At 36.2% G+C, this 17,576-nt stretch overlaps 1 protein-coding gene across 1 annotated transcript in view; it reads right to left on the bottom strand.

Annotated features, from left to right (window-relative positions):
* Positions 1 to 1,201: 1,201 nt before the first annotated feature.
* Positions 1,202 to 17,576, bottom strand: part of LOC139582437 (protein phosphatase 1 regulatory subunit 14C-like) — a 54,189-nt gene continuing 37,814 nt past the window's right edge. Inside the window, exon 4 of the mRNA XM_071412440.1 lies at positions 1,202 to 4,237. Coding sequence (XP_071268541.1) covers positions 4,163 to 4,237 — 75 coding nt within the window. The 3' untranslated portion in view covers positions 1,202 to 4,162. The remainder of the gene's footprint in view (positions 4,238 to 17,576) is intronic.

Below are 17,576 nucleotides of genomic sequence, written 5' to 3'. Positions count from 1 at the left end.
GTTGTAGTGAGTTGTGTTGTAGTGAGTTGTGTTGTGTTGTGTTGTGTAGTGAGTTGTGTTGTAGTGAGTTGTGTTGTGTTGTAGTGAGTTGTGTTGTATTGTGTTATGTAGTGGTTATGTGTTGTGATTTTGTTGTGATGTTGTATTGTATTGTGTTATGTAGTGGTTATGATTTGGTTGTGATGTTGTATTGTGTTATGTAGTGGTTATGATTTGGTTGTGATGATGTGTTATGGCTGTTCAGTTGTGTAATGCTGAGTATTGTTGTCATATTCAGTCATGTCTGTGGAGTAGAGCAGGGGTCACCATAGAGTTGAGTAGAGCAGGGGTCACCATAGAGTTGAGTAGAGCAGGGGTCACCATAGAGTTGAGTAGAGCAGGGGTCACCATAGAGTTGAGTAGAGCAAGGGTCACCATAGAGTTGAGTAGAGCAGGGGTCACCATAGAGTTGAGTAGAGCAGGGGTCACCATAGAGTTGAGTAGAGCAGGGGTCACCATAGAGTTGAGTAGAGCAGGGGTCACCATAGAGTTGAGTAGAGCAGGGGTCACCATAGAGTTGAGTAGAGCAGGGGTCACCATAGAGTTGAGTAGAGCAGGGGTCACCATAGAGTTGAGTAGAGCAGGGGTCACCATAGAGTTGAGTAGAGCAGGGGTCACCATAGAGTTGAGTAGAGCAGGGGTCACCATAGAGTTGAGTAGAGCAGGGGTCACCATAGAGTTGAGTAGAGCAGGGGTCACCATAGAGTTGAGTAGAACAGGGGTCACCATAGAGTTGAGTAGAGCAGGGGTCACCATAGAGTTGAGTAGAGCAGGGGTAACCATAGAGTTGAGTAGAGCAGGGGTCACCATAGAGTTGAGTAGAGCAGGGGTCACCATAGAGTTGAGTAGCGCAGGGGTCACCATAGAGTTGAGTAGAGCAGGGGTCACCATAGAGTTGAGTAGAGCAGGGGTCACCATAGAGTTGAGTAGAGCAGGGGTCACCATAGAGTTGAGTAGAGCAGGGGTCACCATAGAGTTGAGTAGCGCAGGGGTCACCATAGAGTTGAGTAGAGCAGGGGGTTTCCCAAACTCGGTCCTGGGACCCAGGGTGCGCCTTTAGGTTTTTAGAATTAAAACCGCTGATTTAAATAATCAAAGCTTGACGATGAGTCGGTTATTTAAATCAGCTGTGTAGTGGGCAAAAATACAGAAATACAACTGGTATGATAGATTCTATCGGCTGTATTTCTATATATATATAAAAAAAAAGAGTTATACATCTTGAAAACTTGATTGCTAACATGCAAAACATTTTGGGACTGTATCAACAATGGGACATTTCATCAACAATGAAACAAACACCAACATATATTCTTTTGCGGGGCGGAGTTTTCCTTTAAGGGATAACGGGGTGTGTCACTGAGCTATGGGGCGGAGTTTTCCTTTAAGGGATAACGGGGTGTGTCACTGAGCTATGGGGCGGAGTTTTCCTTTAAGGGATAAAGGGGTGTGTCACTGAGCTATGGGGCGGAGTTTTCCTTTAAGGGATAACGGGGTGTGTCACTGAGCTATGGGGCGGAGTTTTCCTTTAAGGGATAATGGGGTGTGTCACTGAGCTATGGGGCGGAGTTTTCCTTTAAGGGATAACGGGGTGTGTCACTGAGCTATGGGGCGGAGTTTTCCTTTAAGGGATAATGGGGTGTGTCACTGAGCTATGGGGCGGAGTTTTCCTTTAAGGGATAATGGGGTGTGTCACTGAGCTATGGGGCGGAGTTTTCCTTTAAGGGATAAAGGGGTGTGTCACTGAGCTATGGGGCGGAGTTTTCCTTTAAGGGATAATGGGGTGTGTCACTGAGCTATGGGGCGGAGTTTTCCTTTAAGGGATAAAGGGGTGTGTCACTGAGCTATGGGGCGGAGTTTTCCTTTAAGGGATAAAGGGGTGTGTCACTGAGCTATGGGACGGAGTTTTCCTTTAAGGGATAACGGGGTGTGTCACTGAGCTATGGGGCGGAGTTTTCCTTTAAGGGATAAAGGGGTGTGTCACTGAGCTATGGGGCGGAGTTTTCCTTTAAGGGATAAAGGGGTGTGTCACTGAGCTATGGGGCGGAGTTTTCCTTTAAGGGATAAAGGGGTGTGTCACTGAGCTATGGGGCGGAGTTTTCCTTTAAGGGATAAAGGGGTGTGTCACTGAGCTATGGGACGGAGTTTTCCTTTAAGGGATAAAGGGGTGTGTCACTGAGCTATGGGGTGGAGTTTTCCTTTAAGGGATAACGGGGTGTGTCACTGAGCTATGGGGCGGAGTTTTCCTTTAAGGGATAACGGGGTGTGTCACTGAGCTATGGGACGGAGTTTTCCTTTAAGGGATAACGGGGTGTGTCACTGAGCTATGGGGCGGAGTTTTCCTTTAAGGGATAACGGGGTGTGTCACTGAGCTATGGGACGGAGTTTTCCTTTAAGGGATAACGGGGTGTGTCACTGAGCTATGGGACGGAGTTTTCCTTTAAGGGATAACGGGGTGTGTCACTGAGCTATGGGGCGGAGTTTTCCTTTAAGGGATAACGGGGTGTGTCACTGAGCTATGGGGCGGAGTTTTCCTTTAAGGGATAACGGGGTGTGTCACTGAGCTATGGGACGGAGTTTTCCTTTAAGGGATAACGGGGTGTGTCACTGAGCTATGGGACGGAGTTTTCCTTTAAGGGATAACGGGGTGTGTCACTGAGCTATGGGACGGAGTTTTCCTTTAAGGGATAACGGGGTGTGTCACTGAGCTATGGGGCGGAGTTTTCCTTTAAGGGATAATGGGGGGTGTCACTGAGCTATGGGACGGAGTTTTCCTTTAAGGGATAACGGGGTGTGTCACTGAGCTATGGGGCGGAGTTTTCCTTTAAGGGATAATGGGGGGTGTCACTGAGCTATGGGACGGAGTTTTCCTTTAAGGGATAACGGGGTGTGTCACTGAGCTATGGGGCGGAGTTTTCCTTTAAGGGATAACGGGGTGTGTCACTGAGCTATGGGGCGGAGTTTTCCTTTAAGGGATAACGGGGTGTGTCACTGAGCTATGGGGCGGAGTTTTCCTTTAAGCGATAACGGGGTGTGTCACTGAGCTATGGGGCGGAGTTTTCCTTTAAGGGATAATGGGGTGTGTCACTGAGCTATGGGGCGGAGTTTTCCTTTAAGGGATAATGGGGTGTGTCACTGAGCTATGGGGCGGAGTTTTCCTTTAAGGGATAACGGGGTGTGTCACTGAGCTATGGGGCGGAGTTTTCCTTTAAGGGATAACGGGGTGTGTCACTGAGCTATGGGGTGGAGTTTTCCTTTAAGGGATAACGGGGTGTGTCACTGAGCTATGGGGCGGAGTTTTCCTTTAAGGGATAACGGGGTGTGTCACTGAGCTATGGGGTGGAGTTTTCCTTTAAGGGATAACGGGGTGTGTCACTGAGCTATGGGGCGGAGTTTTCCTTTAAGGGATAACGGGGTGTGTCACTGAGCTATGGGGTGGAGTTTTCCTTTAAGGGATAACGGGGTGTGTCACTGAGCTATGGGGCGGAGTTTTCCTTTAAGGGATAACGGGGTGTGTCACTGAGCTATGGGGCGGAGTTTTCCTTTAAGGGATAACGGGGTGTGTCACTGAGCTATGGGGTGGAGTTTTCCTTTAAGGGATAACGGGGTGTGTCACTGAGCTATGGGGCGGAGTTTTCCTTTAAGGGATAACGGGGTGTGTCACTGAGCTATGGGACGGAGTTTTCCTTTAAGGGATAACGGGGTGTGTCACTGAGCTATGGGGTGGAGTTTTCCTTTAAGGGATAACGGGGTGTGTCACTGAGCTATGGGGCGGAGTTTTCCTTTAAGGGATAACGGGGTGTGTCACTGAGCTATGGGGTGGAGTTTTCCTTTAAGGGATAACGGGGTGTGTCACTGAGCTATGGGACGGAGTTTTTCTTTAAGGGATAACGGGGTGTGTCACTGAGCTATGGGGCGGAGTTTTCCTTTAAGCGTTAACGGGGTGTGTCACTGAGCTATGGGGCGGAGTTTTCCTTTAAGCGATAACGGGGTGTGTCACTGAGCTATGGGACGGTCCATGTAGTCGAGTTGCAGGAGAGATTCCATGCGGTTGAGATGAGTTTGAATTGTCTCTACTTGTCCAGATCTGGTTGCGGTTGAGTTGCGGTTGAGTTGACATCCATTATAGACCCTTCTTGGTGGGAGCAGTGAGTTTCCTCATTCCTCTTATCCTCCCTAACAACTCACTGACAAAGACCTGCAGAGAAAAAGAGATAGAGACAGAGAGACAGAGAGAGAGACAGAGAGATAGAGACAGAGAGACAGAGAGACAGAGACAGAGAGAGAGACAGAGAGAGAGAGAGAGACAGCGAGACAGAGACAGAGATAGAGACAGAGAGAGACAGAGAGACAGAGAGACAGAGAGACAGAGAGACAGAGAGACAGAGAGACCGAGAGACAGAGAGAGAGAGACAGAGACAGAGAGAGACAGAGAGAGACAGAGAGAGAGAGAGAGGACAGAGAGAGACAGATTAATTAGGTCAGTCTTTGAAGATGATGATGTTGTACTCTGACAGCCTCAGTCCTAATCGGTTCACCACTACAGAGTCACTGTCTATCTGAACCCTGTGTTACTCTGCTAATAACTCTACAGTCTGTTGTACATCTCTCTATAACAGGTGAAGTCAGTACATCTCTCTATAACAGGTGAAGTCCCTGCAGTACATCTCTCTCTAACAGGTGAAGTCCCTGCTGTACATCTCTCTATAACAGGTGAAGTCAGTACATCTCTCTATAACAGGTGAAGTCCCTGCAGTACATCTCTCTATAACAGGTGAAGTCCCTGCAGTACATCTCTCTATAACAGGTGAAGTCCCTGCAGTACATCTCTCTATAACAGGTGAAGTCCCTGCAGTACATCTCTCTCTAACAGGTGAAGTCCCTGCAGTACATCTCTCTCTAACAGGTGAAGTCCCTGCTGTACATCTCTCTCTAACAGGTGAAGTCCCTGCAGTACATCTCTCTCTAACAGGTGAAGTCCCTGCAGTACATCTCTCTCTAACAGGTGAAGTCCCTGCAGTACATCTCTCTCTAACAGGTGAAGTCCCTGCTATACATCTCTCTATAACAGGTGAAGTCCCTGCTGTACATCTCTCTATAACAGGTGAAGTCCCTGCTTGTACATCTCTCTCTAACAGGTGAAGTCCCTGCTATACATCTCTCTATAACAGGTGAAGTCCCTGCTGTACATCTCTCTATAACAGGTGAAGTCCCTGCTGTACATCTCTCTATAACAGGTGAAGTCCCTGCTTGTACATCTCTCTATAACAGGTGAAGTCAGTACATCTCTCTATAACAGGTGAAGTCCCTGCAGTACATCTCTCTATAACAGGTGAAGTCCCTGCAGTACATCTCTCTCTAACAGGTGAAGTCCCTGCTATACATCTCTCTATAACAGGTGAAGTCCCTGCTGTACATCTCTCTATAACAGGTGAAGTCCCTGCTTGTACATCTCTCTCTATAACAGGTGAAGTCCCTGCTGTACATCTCTCTCTAACAGGTGAAGTCCCTGCTATACATCTCTCTATAACAGGTGAAGTCCCTGCTGTACATCTCTCTATAACAGGTGAAGTCCCTGCTATACATCTCTCTATAACAGGTGAAGTCCCTGCTGTACATCTCTCTCTAACAGGTGAAGTCCCTGCTATACATCTCTCTATAACAAGTGAAGTCCCTGCTGTACATCTCTCTATAACAGGTGAAGTCCCTGCTGTACATCTCTCTATAACAGGTGAAGTCCCTGCTATACATCTCTCTATAACAGGTGAAGTCCCTGCTGTAAATCTCTCTATAACAGGTGAAGTCCCTGCTTGTACATCTCTCTATAACAGGTGAAGTCAGTACATCTCTCTATAACAGGTGAAGTCCCTGCAGTACATCTCTCTATAACAGGTGAAGTCCCTGCAGTACATCTCTCTCTAACAGGTGAAGTCCCTGCTATACATCTCTCTATAACAGGTGAAGTCCCTGCTGTACATCTCTCTATAACAGGTGAAGTCCCTGCTTGTACATCTCTCTCTATAACAGGTGAAGTCCCTGCTGTACATCTCTCTCTAACAGGTGAAGTCCCTGCTATACATCTCTCTATAACAGGTGAAGTCCCTGCTGTACATCTCTCTATAACAGGTGAAGTCCCTGCTATACATCTCTCTATAACAGGTGAAGTCCCTGCTGTACATCTCTCTCTAACAGGTGAAGTCCCTGCTATACATCTCTCTATAACAGGTGAAGTCCCTGCTGTACATCTCTCTATAACAGGTGAAGTCCCTGCTGTACATCTCTCTATAACAGGTGAAGTCCCTGCTATACATCTCTCTATAACAGGTGAAGTCCCTGCTGTACATCTCTCTATAACAGGTGAAGTCCCTGCTGTACATCTCTCTATAACAGGTGAAGTCCCTGCTGTACATCTCTCTATAACAGGTGAAGTCCCTGCTTGTACATATCTCTATAACAGGTGAAGTCCCTGCTTGTACATCTCTCTATAACAGGTGAAGTCCCTGCTGTACATCTCTCTATAACAGGTGAAGTCCCTGCTTGTACATCTCTCTATAACAGGTGAAGTCCCTGCTTGTACATCTCTCTATAACAGGTGAAGTCCCTGCTATACATCTCTCTATAACAGGTGAAGTCCCTGCTGTACATCTCTCTATAACAGGTGAAGTCCCTGCTTGTACATCTCTCTATAACAGGTGAAGTCCCTGATGTACATCTCTCTATAACAGGTGAAGTCCCTGATGTACATCTCTCTATAACAGGTGAAGTCCCTGCTGTACATCTCTCTATAACAGGTGAAGTCCCTGCTTGTACATCTCTCTATAACAGGTGAAGTCCCTGCTGTACATCTCTCTATAACAGGTGAAGTCCCTGCTGTACATCTCTCTATAACAGGTGAAGTCCCTGCTGTACATCTCTCTCTATAACAGGTGAAGTCCCTGCAGTACATCTCTCTATAACAGGTGAAGTCCCTGCTTGTACATCTCTCTATAACAGGTGAAGTCCCTGCTGTACATCTCTCTATAACAGGTGAAGTCCCTGCTTGTACATCTCTCTATAACAGGTGAAGTCCCTGCTGTACATCTCTCTATAACAGGTGAAGTCCCTGCTGTACATCTCTCTATAACAGGTGAAGTCCCTGCTGTACATCTCTCTCTATAACAGGTGAAGTCCCTGCAGTACATCTCTCTATAACAGGTGAAGTCCCTGCTTGTACATCTCTCTATAACAGGTGAAGTCCCTGCTATACATCTCTCTATAACAGGTGAAGTCCCTGCTGTACATCTCTCTCTATAACAGGTGAAGTCCCTGCAGTACATCTCTCTATAACAGGTGAAGTCCCTGCTTGTACATCTCTCTATAACAGGTGAAGTCCCCTGCTGTACATCTCTCTATAACAGGTGAAGTCCCTGCTATACATCTCTCTATAACAGGTGAAGTCCCTGATGTACATCTCTCTATAACAGGTGAAGTCCCTGCTATACATCTCTCTATAACAGGTGAAGTCCCTGCTTGTACATTGCAATAGAAGTTTGCCCCCAATGCAATTCTGAAGTTTATACATCTACAGACGTTTTGTTGTTGTTGTCGTGTCAAATTAACAAATGATTGTCTTTGTTGAATTTATATAAACAATGTTCCAACGTTGTTTATCATTATCTCGTCGAATTGTGGTTGAATGATTCCACTATTTTCCTCCGTTTGCATCAGTTTCAATTGGGGACTTTTTTTAAAAGGCGAAAAAGGATTCCACTGTGGTTTGTTCACGCTAATGTTGTTTGTTCACGCTAATGTTGTTTGTTCACGCTAATGGTGTTTGTTCACGCTAATGGTGTTTGTTCACGCTAATGTTGTTTGTTCACGCTAATGTTGCTTGTTCACGCTAATGTTGTTTGTTCACGCTAATGTTGTTTGTTCACGCTAATGTTGTTTGTTCACGCTAATGTTGTTTGTTCACGCTAATGGTGTTTGTTCACGCTAATGGTGTTTGTTCACGCTAATGTTGTTTGTTCACGCTAATGTTGTTTGTTCACGCTAATGTGGTTTGTTCACGCTAATGTTGTTTGTTCACGCTAATGTTGTTTGTTCACGCTAATGTTGTTTGTTCACGCTAATGTTTGTTCACGCTAATGTTGTTTGTTCACGCTAATGTTGTTTGTTCACGCTAATGTTGTTTGTTCACGCTAATGTTGTTCACGCTAATGTTGCTCACGCTAATGTTGTTCACGCTAATGTTTGTTCACGCTAATGTTGTTTGTTCACGCTAATGTTGCTCACGCTAATGTTGCTCACGCTAATGTTGTTTGTTCACGCTAATGTTGTTTGTTCACGCTAATGTTTGTTCACGCTAATGTTGTTTGTTCACGCTAATGTTGTTTGTTCACGCTAATGTTGTTTGTTCACGCTAATGTTGTTCACGCTAATGTTGTTTGTTCACGCTAATGTTGTTCACGCTAATGTTTGTTCACGCTAATGTTGTTTGTTCACGCTAATGTTGTTTGTTCTAATGTTGATCATTCTAATGTTGATCATTCTAATGTTGTTCATTCTAATGTTGTTCATTCTAATGTTGTTCATTCTAATGTTGTTCATTCTAATGTTGATCATTCTAATGTTGTTCATTCTAATGTTGTTCATTCTAATGTTGTTCATTCTAATGTTGTTCATTCTAATGTTGTTCATTCTAATGTTGTTCATTCTAATGTTGATCATTCTAATGTTGTTCATTCTAATGTTGTTCATTCTAATGTTGATCATTCTAATGTTGTTCATTCTAATGTTGTTCATTCTAATGTTGTTCATTCTAATGTTGATCATTCTAATGTTGTTCATTCTAATGTTGTTCATTCTAATGTTGTTCACTCTAATGTTGTTCATTCTAATGTTGTTCATTCTAATGTTGTTCATTCTAATGTTGATCATTCTAATGTTGTTCATTCTAATGTTGATCATTCTAATGTTGTTCATTCTAATGTTGTTCATTCTAATGTTGATCATTCTAATGTTGTTCATTCTAATGTTGATCATTCTAATGTTGATCATTCTAATGTTGATCATTCTAATGTTGATCATTCTAATGTTGTTCATTCTAATGTTGATCATTCTAATGTTGTTCATTCTAATGTTGTTCATTCTAATGTTGTTCATTCTAATGTTGATCATTCTAATGTTGTTCATTCTAATGTTGTTCATTCTAATGTTGATCATTCTAATGTTGTTCATTCTAATGTTGATCATTCTAATGTTGTTCATTCTAATGTTGTTCATTCTAATGTTGATCATTCTAATATTGATCATTCTAATGTTGTTCATTCTAATGTTGATCATTCTAATGTTGATCATTCTAATGTTGATCATTCTAATGTTGTTCATTCTAATGTTGATCATTCTAATGTTGTTCATTCTAATGTTGATCATTCTAATGTTGTTCATTCTAATGTTGTTCATTCTAATGTTGATCATTCTAATGTTGATCATTCTAATGTTGATCATTCTAATGTTGTTCATTCTAATGTTGATCATTCTAATGTTGTTCATTCTAATGTTGTTCATTCTAATGTTGTTCATTCTAATGATGTTCATTCTAATGTTGATCATTCTAATGTTGATCATTCTAATGTTGTTCATTCTAATGTTGTTCATTCTAATGTTGTTCATTCTAATGTTGTTCATTCTAATGTTGATCATTCTAATGTTGTTCATTCTAATGTTGTTCATTCTAATGTTGATCATTCTAATGTTGTTCATTCTAATGTTGATCATTCTAATGTTGATCATTCTAATGTTGTTCATTCTAATGTTGTTCATTCTAATGTTGTTCACTCTAATGTTGTTCACTCTAATGTTGTTCATTCTAATGTTGTTCATTCTAATGTTGTTCACTCTAATGTTGTTTATTCTAATGTTGTTTATTCTAATGTTGTTCATTCTAATGTTGTTCATTCTAATGTTGATCATTCTAATGTTGTTCATTCTAATGTTGTTCATTCTAATGTTGTTCATTCTAATGTTGTTCATTCTAATGTTGATCATTCTAATGTTGTTCATTCTAATGTTGATCATTCTAATGTTGATCATTCTAATGTTGTTCATTCTAATGTTGTTCATTCTAATGTTGTTCACTCTAATGTTGTTCACTCTAATGTTGTTCATTCTAATGTTGTTCATTCTAATGTTGTTCACTCTAATGTTGTTCATTCTAATGTTGTTTATTCTAATGTTGTTCATTCTAATGTTGTTCATTCTAATGTTGATCATTCTAATGTTGTTCATTCTAATGTTGTTCATTCTAATGTTGTTCATTCTAATGTTGTTCATTCTAATGTTGTTCATTCTAATGTTGATCATTCTAATGTTGTTCATTCTAATGTTGTTCATTCTAATGTTGATCATTCTAATGTTGATCATTCTAATGTTGATCATTCTAATGTTGTTCATTCTAATGTTGTTCATTCTAATGTTGTTCATTCTAATGTTGTTCATTCTAATGTTGATCATTCTAATGTTGTTCATTCTAATGTTGATCTTTCTAATGTTGATCATTCTAATGTTGTTCATTCTAATGTTGTTCATTCTAATGTTGATCATTCTAATGTTGTTCATTCTAATGTTGATCATTCTAATGTTGTTCATTCTAATGTTGTTCATTCTAATGTTGTTCATTCTAATGTTGTTCATTCTAATGTTGATCATTCTAATGTTGATCATTCTAATGTTGTTCACTCTAATGTTGATCATTCTAATGTTGATCATTCTAATGTTGATCATTCTAATGTTGTTCATTCTAATGTTGATCATTCTAATGTTGTTCATTCTAATGTTGTTCATTCTAATGTTGTTCATTCTAATGATGTTCATTCTAATGTTGATCATTCTAATGTTGATCATTCTAATGTTGTTCATTCTAATGTTGTTCATTCTAATGTTGTTCATTCTAATGTTGTTCATTCTAATGTTGATCATTCTAATGTTGTTCATTCTAATGTTGTTCATTCTAATGTTGATCATTCTAATGTTGTTCATTCTAATGTTGATCATTCTAATGTTGATCATTCTAATGTTGTTCATTCTAATGTTGTTCATTCTAATGTTGTTCACTCTAATGTTGTTCACTCTAATGTTGTTTATTCTAATGTTGTTCATTCTAATGTTGTTCACTCTAATGTTGTTTATTCTAATGTTGTTTATTCTAATGTTGTTCATTCTAATGTTGTTCATTCTAATGTTGTTCATTCTAATGTTGATCATTCTAATGTCTGTTCATTCTAATGTTGTTCATTCTAATGTTGTTCATTCTAATGTTGTTCATTCTAATGTTGATCATTCTAATGTTGTTCATTCTAATGTTGTTCATTCTAATGTTGATCATTCTAATGTTGATCATTCTAATGTTGTTCATTCTAATGTTGTTCATTCTAATGTTGTTCATTCTAATGTTGATCATTCTAATGTTGTTCATTCTAATGTTGATCTTTCTAATGTTGATCATTCTAATGTTGTTCATTCTAATGTTGTTCATTCTAATGTTGATCATTCTAATGTTGTTCATTCTAATGTTGATCATTCTAATGTTGTTCATTCTAATGTTGTTCATTCTAATGTTGTTCATTCTAATGTTGATCATTCTAATGTTGATCATTCTAATGTTGTTCACTCTAATGTTGTTCACTCTAATGTTGTTCATTCTAATGTTGTTCATTCTAATGTTGTTCATTCTAATGTTGTTCATTCTAATGTTGATCACTCTAATGTTGTTTATTCTAATGTTGTTCATTCTAATGTTGTTCATTCTAATGTTGTTCATTCTAATGTTGTTCATTCTAATGTTGTTCATTCTAATGTTGATCATTCTAATGTTGTTCATTCTAATGTTGATCATTCTAATGTTGTTCATTCTAATGTTGTTCATTCTAATGTTGATCATTCTAATGTTGATCATTCTAATGTTGATCATTCTAATGTTGATCATTCTAATGTTGTTCATTCTAATGTTGTTCATTCTAATGTTGTTCATTCTAATGTTGATCACTCTAATGTTGTTCATTCTAATGTTGTTCATTCTAATGTTGTTCATTCTAATGTTGTTCATTCTAATGTTGTTCATTCTAATGTTGTTCACTCTAATGTTGTTCACTCTAATGTTGTTTATTCTAATGTTGTTCATTCTAATGTTGTTCATTCTAATGTTGTTCATTCTAATGTTGTTCATTCTAATGTTGTTCATTCTAATGTTGATCATTCTAATGTTGATCATTCTAATGTTGTTCATTCTAATGTTGTTCATTCTAATGTTGATCATTCTAATGTTGTTCATTCTAATGTTGTTCACTCTAATGTTGTTCACTCTAATGTTGTTTATTCTAATGTTGTTCATTCTAATGTTGTTCATTCTAATGTTGTTCATTCTAATGTTGTTCATTCTAATGTTGATCATTCTAATGTTGATCATTCTAATGTTGATCATTCTAATGTTGTTCATTCTAATGTTGTTCATTCTAATGTTGTTCATTCTAATGTTGTTCATTCTAATGTTGATCATTCTAATGTTGTTCATTCTAATGTTGATCTTTCTAATGTTGATCATTCTAATGTTGTTCATTCTAATGTTGATCATTCTAATGTTGATCATTCTAATGTTGTTCATTCTAATGTTGATCATTCTAATGTTGTTCATTCTAATGTTGATCATTCTAATGTTGTTCATTCTAATGTTGTTCATTCTAATGTTGATCATTCTAATGTTGATCATTCTAATGTTGATCATTCTAATGTTGTTCATTCTAATGTTGATCATTCTAATGTTGTTCATTCTAATGTTGTTCATTCTAATGTTGTTCATTCTAATGATGTTCATTCTAATGTTGATCATTCTAATGTTGATCATTCTAATGTTGTTCATTCTAATGTTGTTCATTCTAATGTTGTTCATTCTAATGTTGTTCATTCTAATGTTGATCATTCTAATGTTGTTCATTCTAATGTTGTTCATTCTAATGTTGATCATTCTAATGTTGTTCATTCTAATGTTGATCATTCTAATGTTGATCATTCTAATGTTGTTCATTCTAATGTTGTTCATTCTAATGTTGTTCACTCTAATGTTGTTCACTCTAATGTTGTTCATTCTAATGTTGTTCATTCTAATGTTGTTCACTCTAATGTTGTTTATTCTAATGTTGTTTATTCTAATGTTGTTCATTCTAATGTTGTTCATTCTAATGTTGATCATTCTAATGTTGTTCATTCTAATGTTGTTCATTCTAATGTTGTTCATTCTAATGTTGTTCATTCTAATGTTGATCATTCTAATGTTGTTCATTCTAATGTTGATCATTCTAATGTTGATCATTCTAATGTTGTTCATTCTAATGTTGTTCATTCTAATGTTGTTCACTCTAATGTTGTTCACTCTAATGTTGTTCATTCTAATGTTGTTCATTCTAATGTTGTTCACTCTAATGTTGTTCATTCTAATGTTGTTTATTCTAATGTTGTTCATTCTAATGTTGTTCATTCTAATGTTGATCATTCTAATGTTGTTCATTCTAATGTTGTTCATTCTAATGTTGTTCATTCTAATGTTGTTCATTCTAATGTTGTTCATTCTAATGTTGATCATTCTAATGTTGTTCATTCTAATGTTGTTCATTCTAATGTTGATCATTCTAATGTTGATCATTCTAATGTTGATCATTCTAATGTTGTTCATTCTAATGTTGTTCATTCTAATGTTGTTCATTCTAATGTTGTTCATTCTAATGTTGATCATTCTAATGTTGTTCATTCTAATGTTGATCTTTCTAATGTTGATCATTCTAATGTTGTTCATTCTAATGTTGTTCATTCTAATGTTGATCATTCTAATGTTGTTCATTCTAATGTTGATCATTCTAATGTTGTTCATTCTAATGTTGTTCATTCTAATGTTGTTCATTCTAATGTTGTTCATTCTAATGTTGATCATTCTAATGTTGATCATTCTAATGTTGTTCACTCTAATGTTGATCATTCTAATGTTGATCATTCTAATGTTGATCATTCTAATGTTGTTCATTCTAATGTTGATCATTCTAATGTTGTTCATTCTAATGTTGTTCATTCTAATGTTGTTCATTCTAATGATGTTCATTCTAATGTTGATCATTCTAATGTTGATCATTCTAATGTTGTTCATTCTAATGTTGTTCATTCTAATGTTGTTCATTCTAATGTTGTTCATTCTAATGTTGATCATTCTAATGTTGTTCATTCTAATGTTGTTCATTCTAATGTTGATCATTCTAATGTTGTTCATTCTAATGTTGATCATTCTAATGTTGATCATTCTAATGTTGTTCATTCTAATGTTGTTCATTCTAATGTTGTTCACTCTAATGTTGTTCACTCTAATGTTGTTTATTCTAATGTTGTTCATTCTAATGTTGTTCACTCTAATGTTGTTTATTCTAATGTTGTTTATTCTAATGTTGTTCATTCTAATGTTGTTCATTCTAATGTTGTTCATTCTAATGTTGATCATTCTAATGTTGTTCATTCTAATGTTGTTCATTCTAATGTTGTTCATTCTAATGTTGTTCATTCTAATGTTGTTCATTCTAATGTTGATCATTCTAATGTTGTTCATTCTAATGTTGTTCATTCTAATGTTGATCATTCTAATGTTGATCATTCTAATGTTGTTCATTCTAATGTTGTTCATTCTAATGTTGTTCATTCTAATGTTGTTCATTCTAATGTTGATCATTCTAATGTTGTTCATTCTAATGTTGATCTTTCTAATGTTGATCATTCTAATGTTGTTCATTCTAATGTTGTTCATTCTAATGTTGATCATTCTAATGTTGTTCATTCTAATGTTGATCATTCTAATGTTGTTCATTCTAATGTTGTTCATTCTAATGTTGTTCATTCTAATGTTGATCATTCTAATGTTGATCATTCTAATGTTGTTCACTCTAATGTTGTTCACTCTAATGTTGTTCATTCTAATGTTGTTCATTCTAATGTTGTTCATTCTAATGTTGTTCATTCTAATGTTGATCACTCTAATGTTGTTTATTCTAATGTTGTTCATTCTAATGTTGTTCATTCTAATGTTGTTCATTCTAATGTTGTTCATTCTAATGTTGTTCATTCTAATGTTGATCATTCTAATGTTGTTCATTCTAATGTTGATCATTCTAATGTTGTTCATTCTAATGTTGTTCATTCTAATGTTGATCATTCTAATGTTGATCATTCTAATGTTGATCATTCTAATGTTGATCATTCTAATGTTGTTCATTCTAATGTTGTTCATTCTAATGTTGTTCATTCTAATGTTGATCACTCTAATGTTGTTCATTCTAATGTTGTTCATTCTAATGTTGTTCATTCTAATGTTGTTCATTCTAATGTTGTTCATTCTAATGTTGTTCACTCTAATGTTGTTCACTCTAATGTTGTTTATTCTAATGTTGTTCATTCTAATGTTGTTCATTCTAATGTTGTTCATTCTAATGTTGTTCATTCTAATGTTGTTCATTCTAATGTTGATCATTCTAATGTTGATCATTCTAATGTTGTTCATTCTAATGTTGTTCATTCTAATGTTGATCATTCTAATGTTGTTCATTCTAATGTTGTTCACTCTAATGTTGTTCACTCTAATGTTGTTTATTCTAATGTTGTTCATTCTAATGTTGTTCATTCTAATGTTGTTCATTCTAATGTTGTTCATTCTAATGTTGATCATTCTAATGTTGATCATTCTAATGTTGATCATTCTAATGTTGTTCATTCTAATGTTGTTCATTCTAATGTTGTTCATTCTAATGTTGTTCATTCTAATGTTGATCATTCTAATGTTGTTCATTCTAATGTTGATCTTTCTAATGTTGATCATTCTAATGTTGTTCATTCTAATGTTGATCATTCTAATGTTGATCATTCTAATGTTGATCATTCTAATGTTGTTCATTCTAATGTTGTTCATTCTAATGTTGTTCATTCTAATGTTGTTCATTCTAATGTTGATCATTCTAATGTTGTTCATTCTAATGTTGTTCATTCTAATGTTGATCATTCTAATGTTGATCATTCTAATGTTGTTCATTCTAATGTTGTTCATTCTAATGTTGATCATTCTAATGTTGTTCATTGTAATGTTGTTCATTGTAATGTTGTTCATTCTAATGTTGTTCATTCTAATGTTGTTCATTCTAATGTTGTTCATTCTAATGTTGTTCATTCTAATGTTGATCATTCTAATGTTGTTCATTCTAATGTTGATCATTCTAATGTTGTTCATTCTAATGTTGTTCATTCTAATGTTGTTCATTCTAATGTTGTTCATTCTAATGTTGATCATTCTAATGTTGTTCATTCTAATGTTGTTCATTCTAATGTTGATCATTCTAATGTTGATCATTCTAATGTTGTTCATTCTAATGTTGTTCATTCTAATGTTGATCATTCTAATATTGATCATTCTAATGTTGTTCATTCTAATGTTGATCATTCTAATGTTGATCATTCTAATGTTGTTCATTCTAATGTTGATCATTCTAATGTTGTTCATTCTAATGTTGATCATTCTAATGTTGTTCATTCTAATGTTGTTCATTCTAATGTTGTTCATTCTAATGTTGATCATTCTAATGTTGATCATTCTAATGTTGTTCATTCTAATGTTGATCATTCTAATGTTGTTCATTCTAATGTTGTTCATTCTAATGTTGTTCATTCTAATGTTGATCATTCTAATGTTGATCATTCTAATGTTGTTCATTCTAATGTTGTTCATTCTAATGTTGTTCATTCTAATGTTGTTCATTCTAATGTTGTTCATTCTAATGTTGATCATTCTAATGTTGTTCATTCTAATGTTGATCATTCTAATGTTGTTCATTCTAATGTTGATCTTTCTAATGTTGATCATTCTAATGTTGTTCATTCTAATGTTGTTCATTCTAATGTTGATCATTCTAATGTTGTTCATTCTAATGTTGATCATTCTAATGTTGTTCATTCTAATGTTGTTCATTCTAATGTTGTTCATTCTAATGTTGTTCATTCTAATGTTGATCATTCTAATGTTGATCATTCTAATGTTGTTCACTCTAATGTTGATCATTCTAATGTTGATCATTCTAATGTTGATCATTCTAATGTTGTTCATTCTAATGTTGATCATTCTAATGTTGTTCATTCTAATGTTGTTCATTCTAATGTTGTTCATTCTAATGATGTTCATTCTAATGTTGATCATTCTAATGTTGATCATTCTAATGTTGTTCATTCTAATGTTGTTCATTCTAATGTTGTTCATTCTAATGTTGTTCATTCTAATGTTGATCATTCTAATGTTGTTCATTCTAATGTTGTTCATTCTAATGTTGATCATTCTAATGTTGTTCATTCTAATGTTGATCATTCTAATGTTGATCATTCTAATGTTGTTCATTCTAATGTTGTTCATTCTAATGTTGTTCACTCTAATGTTGTTCACTCTAATGTTGTTTATTCTAATGTTGTTCATTCTAATGTTGTTCACTCTAATG

Source organism: Salvelinus alpinus, chromosome 8 (assembly GCF_045679555.1).
Source record: "Salvelinus alpinus chromosome 8, SLU_Salpinus.1, whole genome shotgun sequence".
NCBI classification, from domain to species: Eukaryota; Metazoa; Chordata; class Actinopteri; order Salmoniformes; family Salmonidae; genus Salvelinus; species Salvelinus alpinus.
This window is presented reverse-complemented; position numbering and strand designations above follow the sequence as displayed.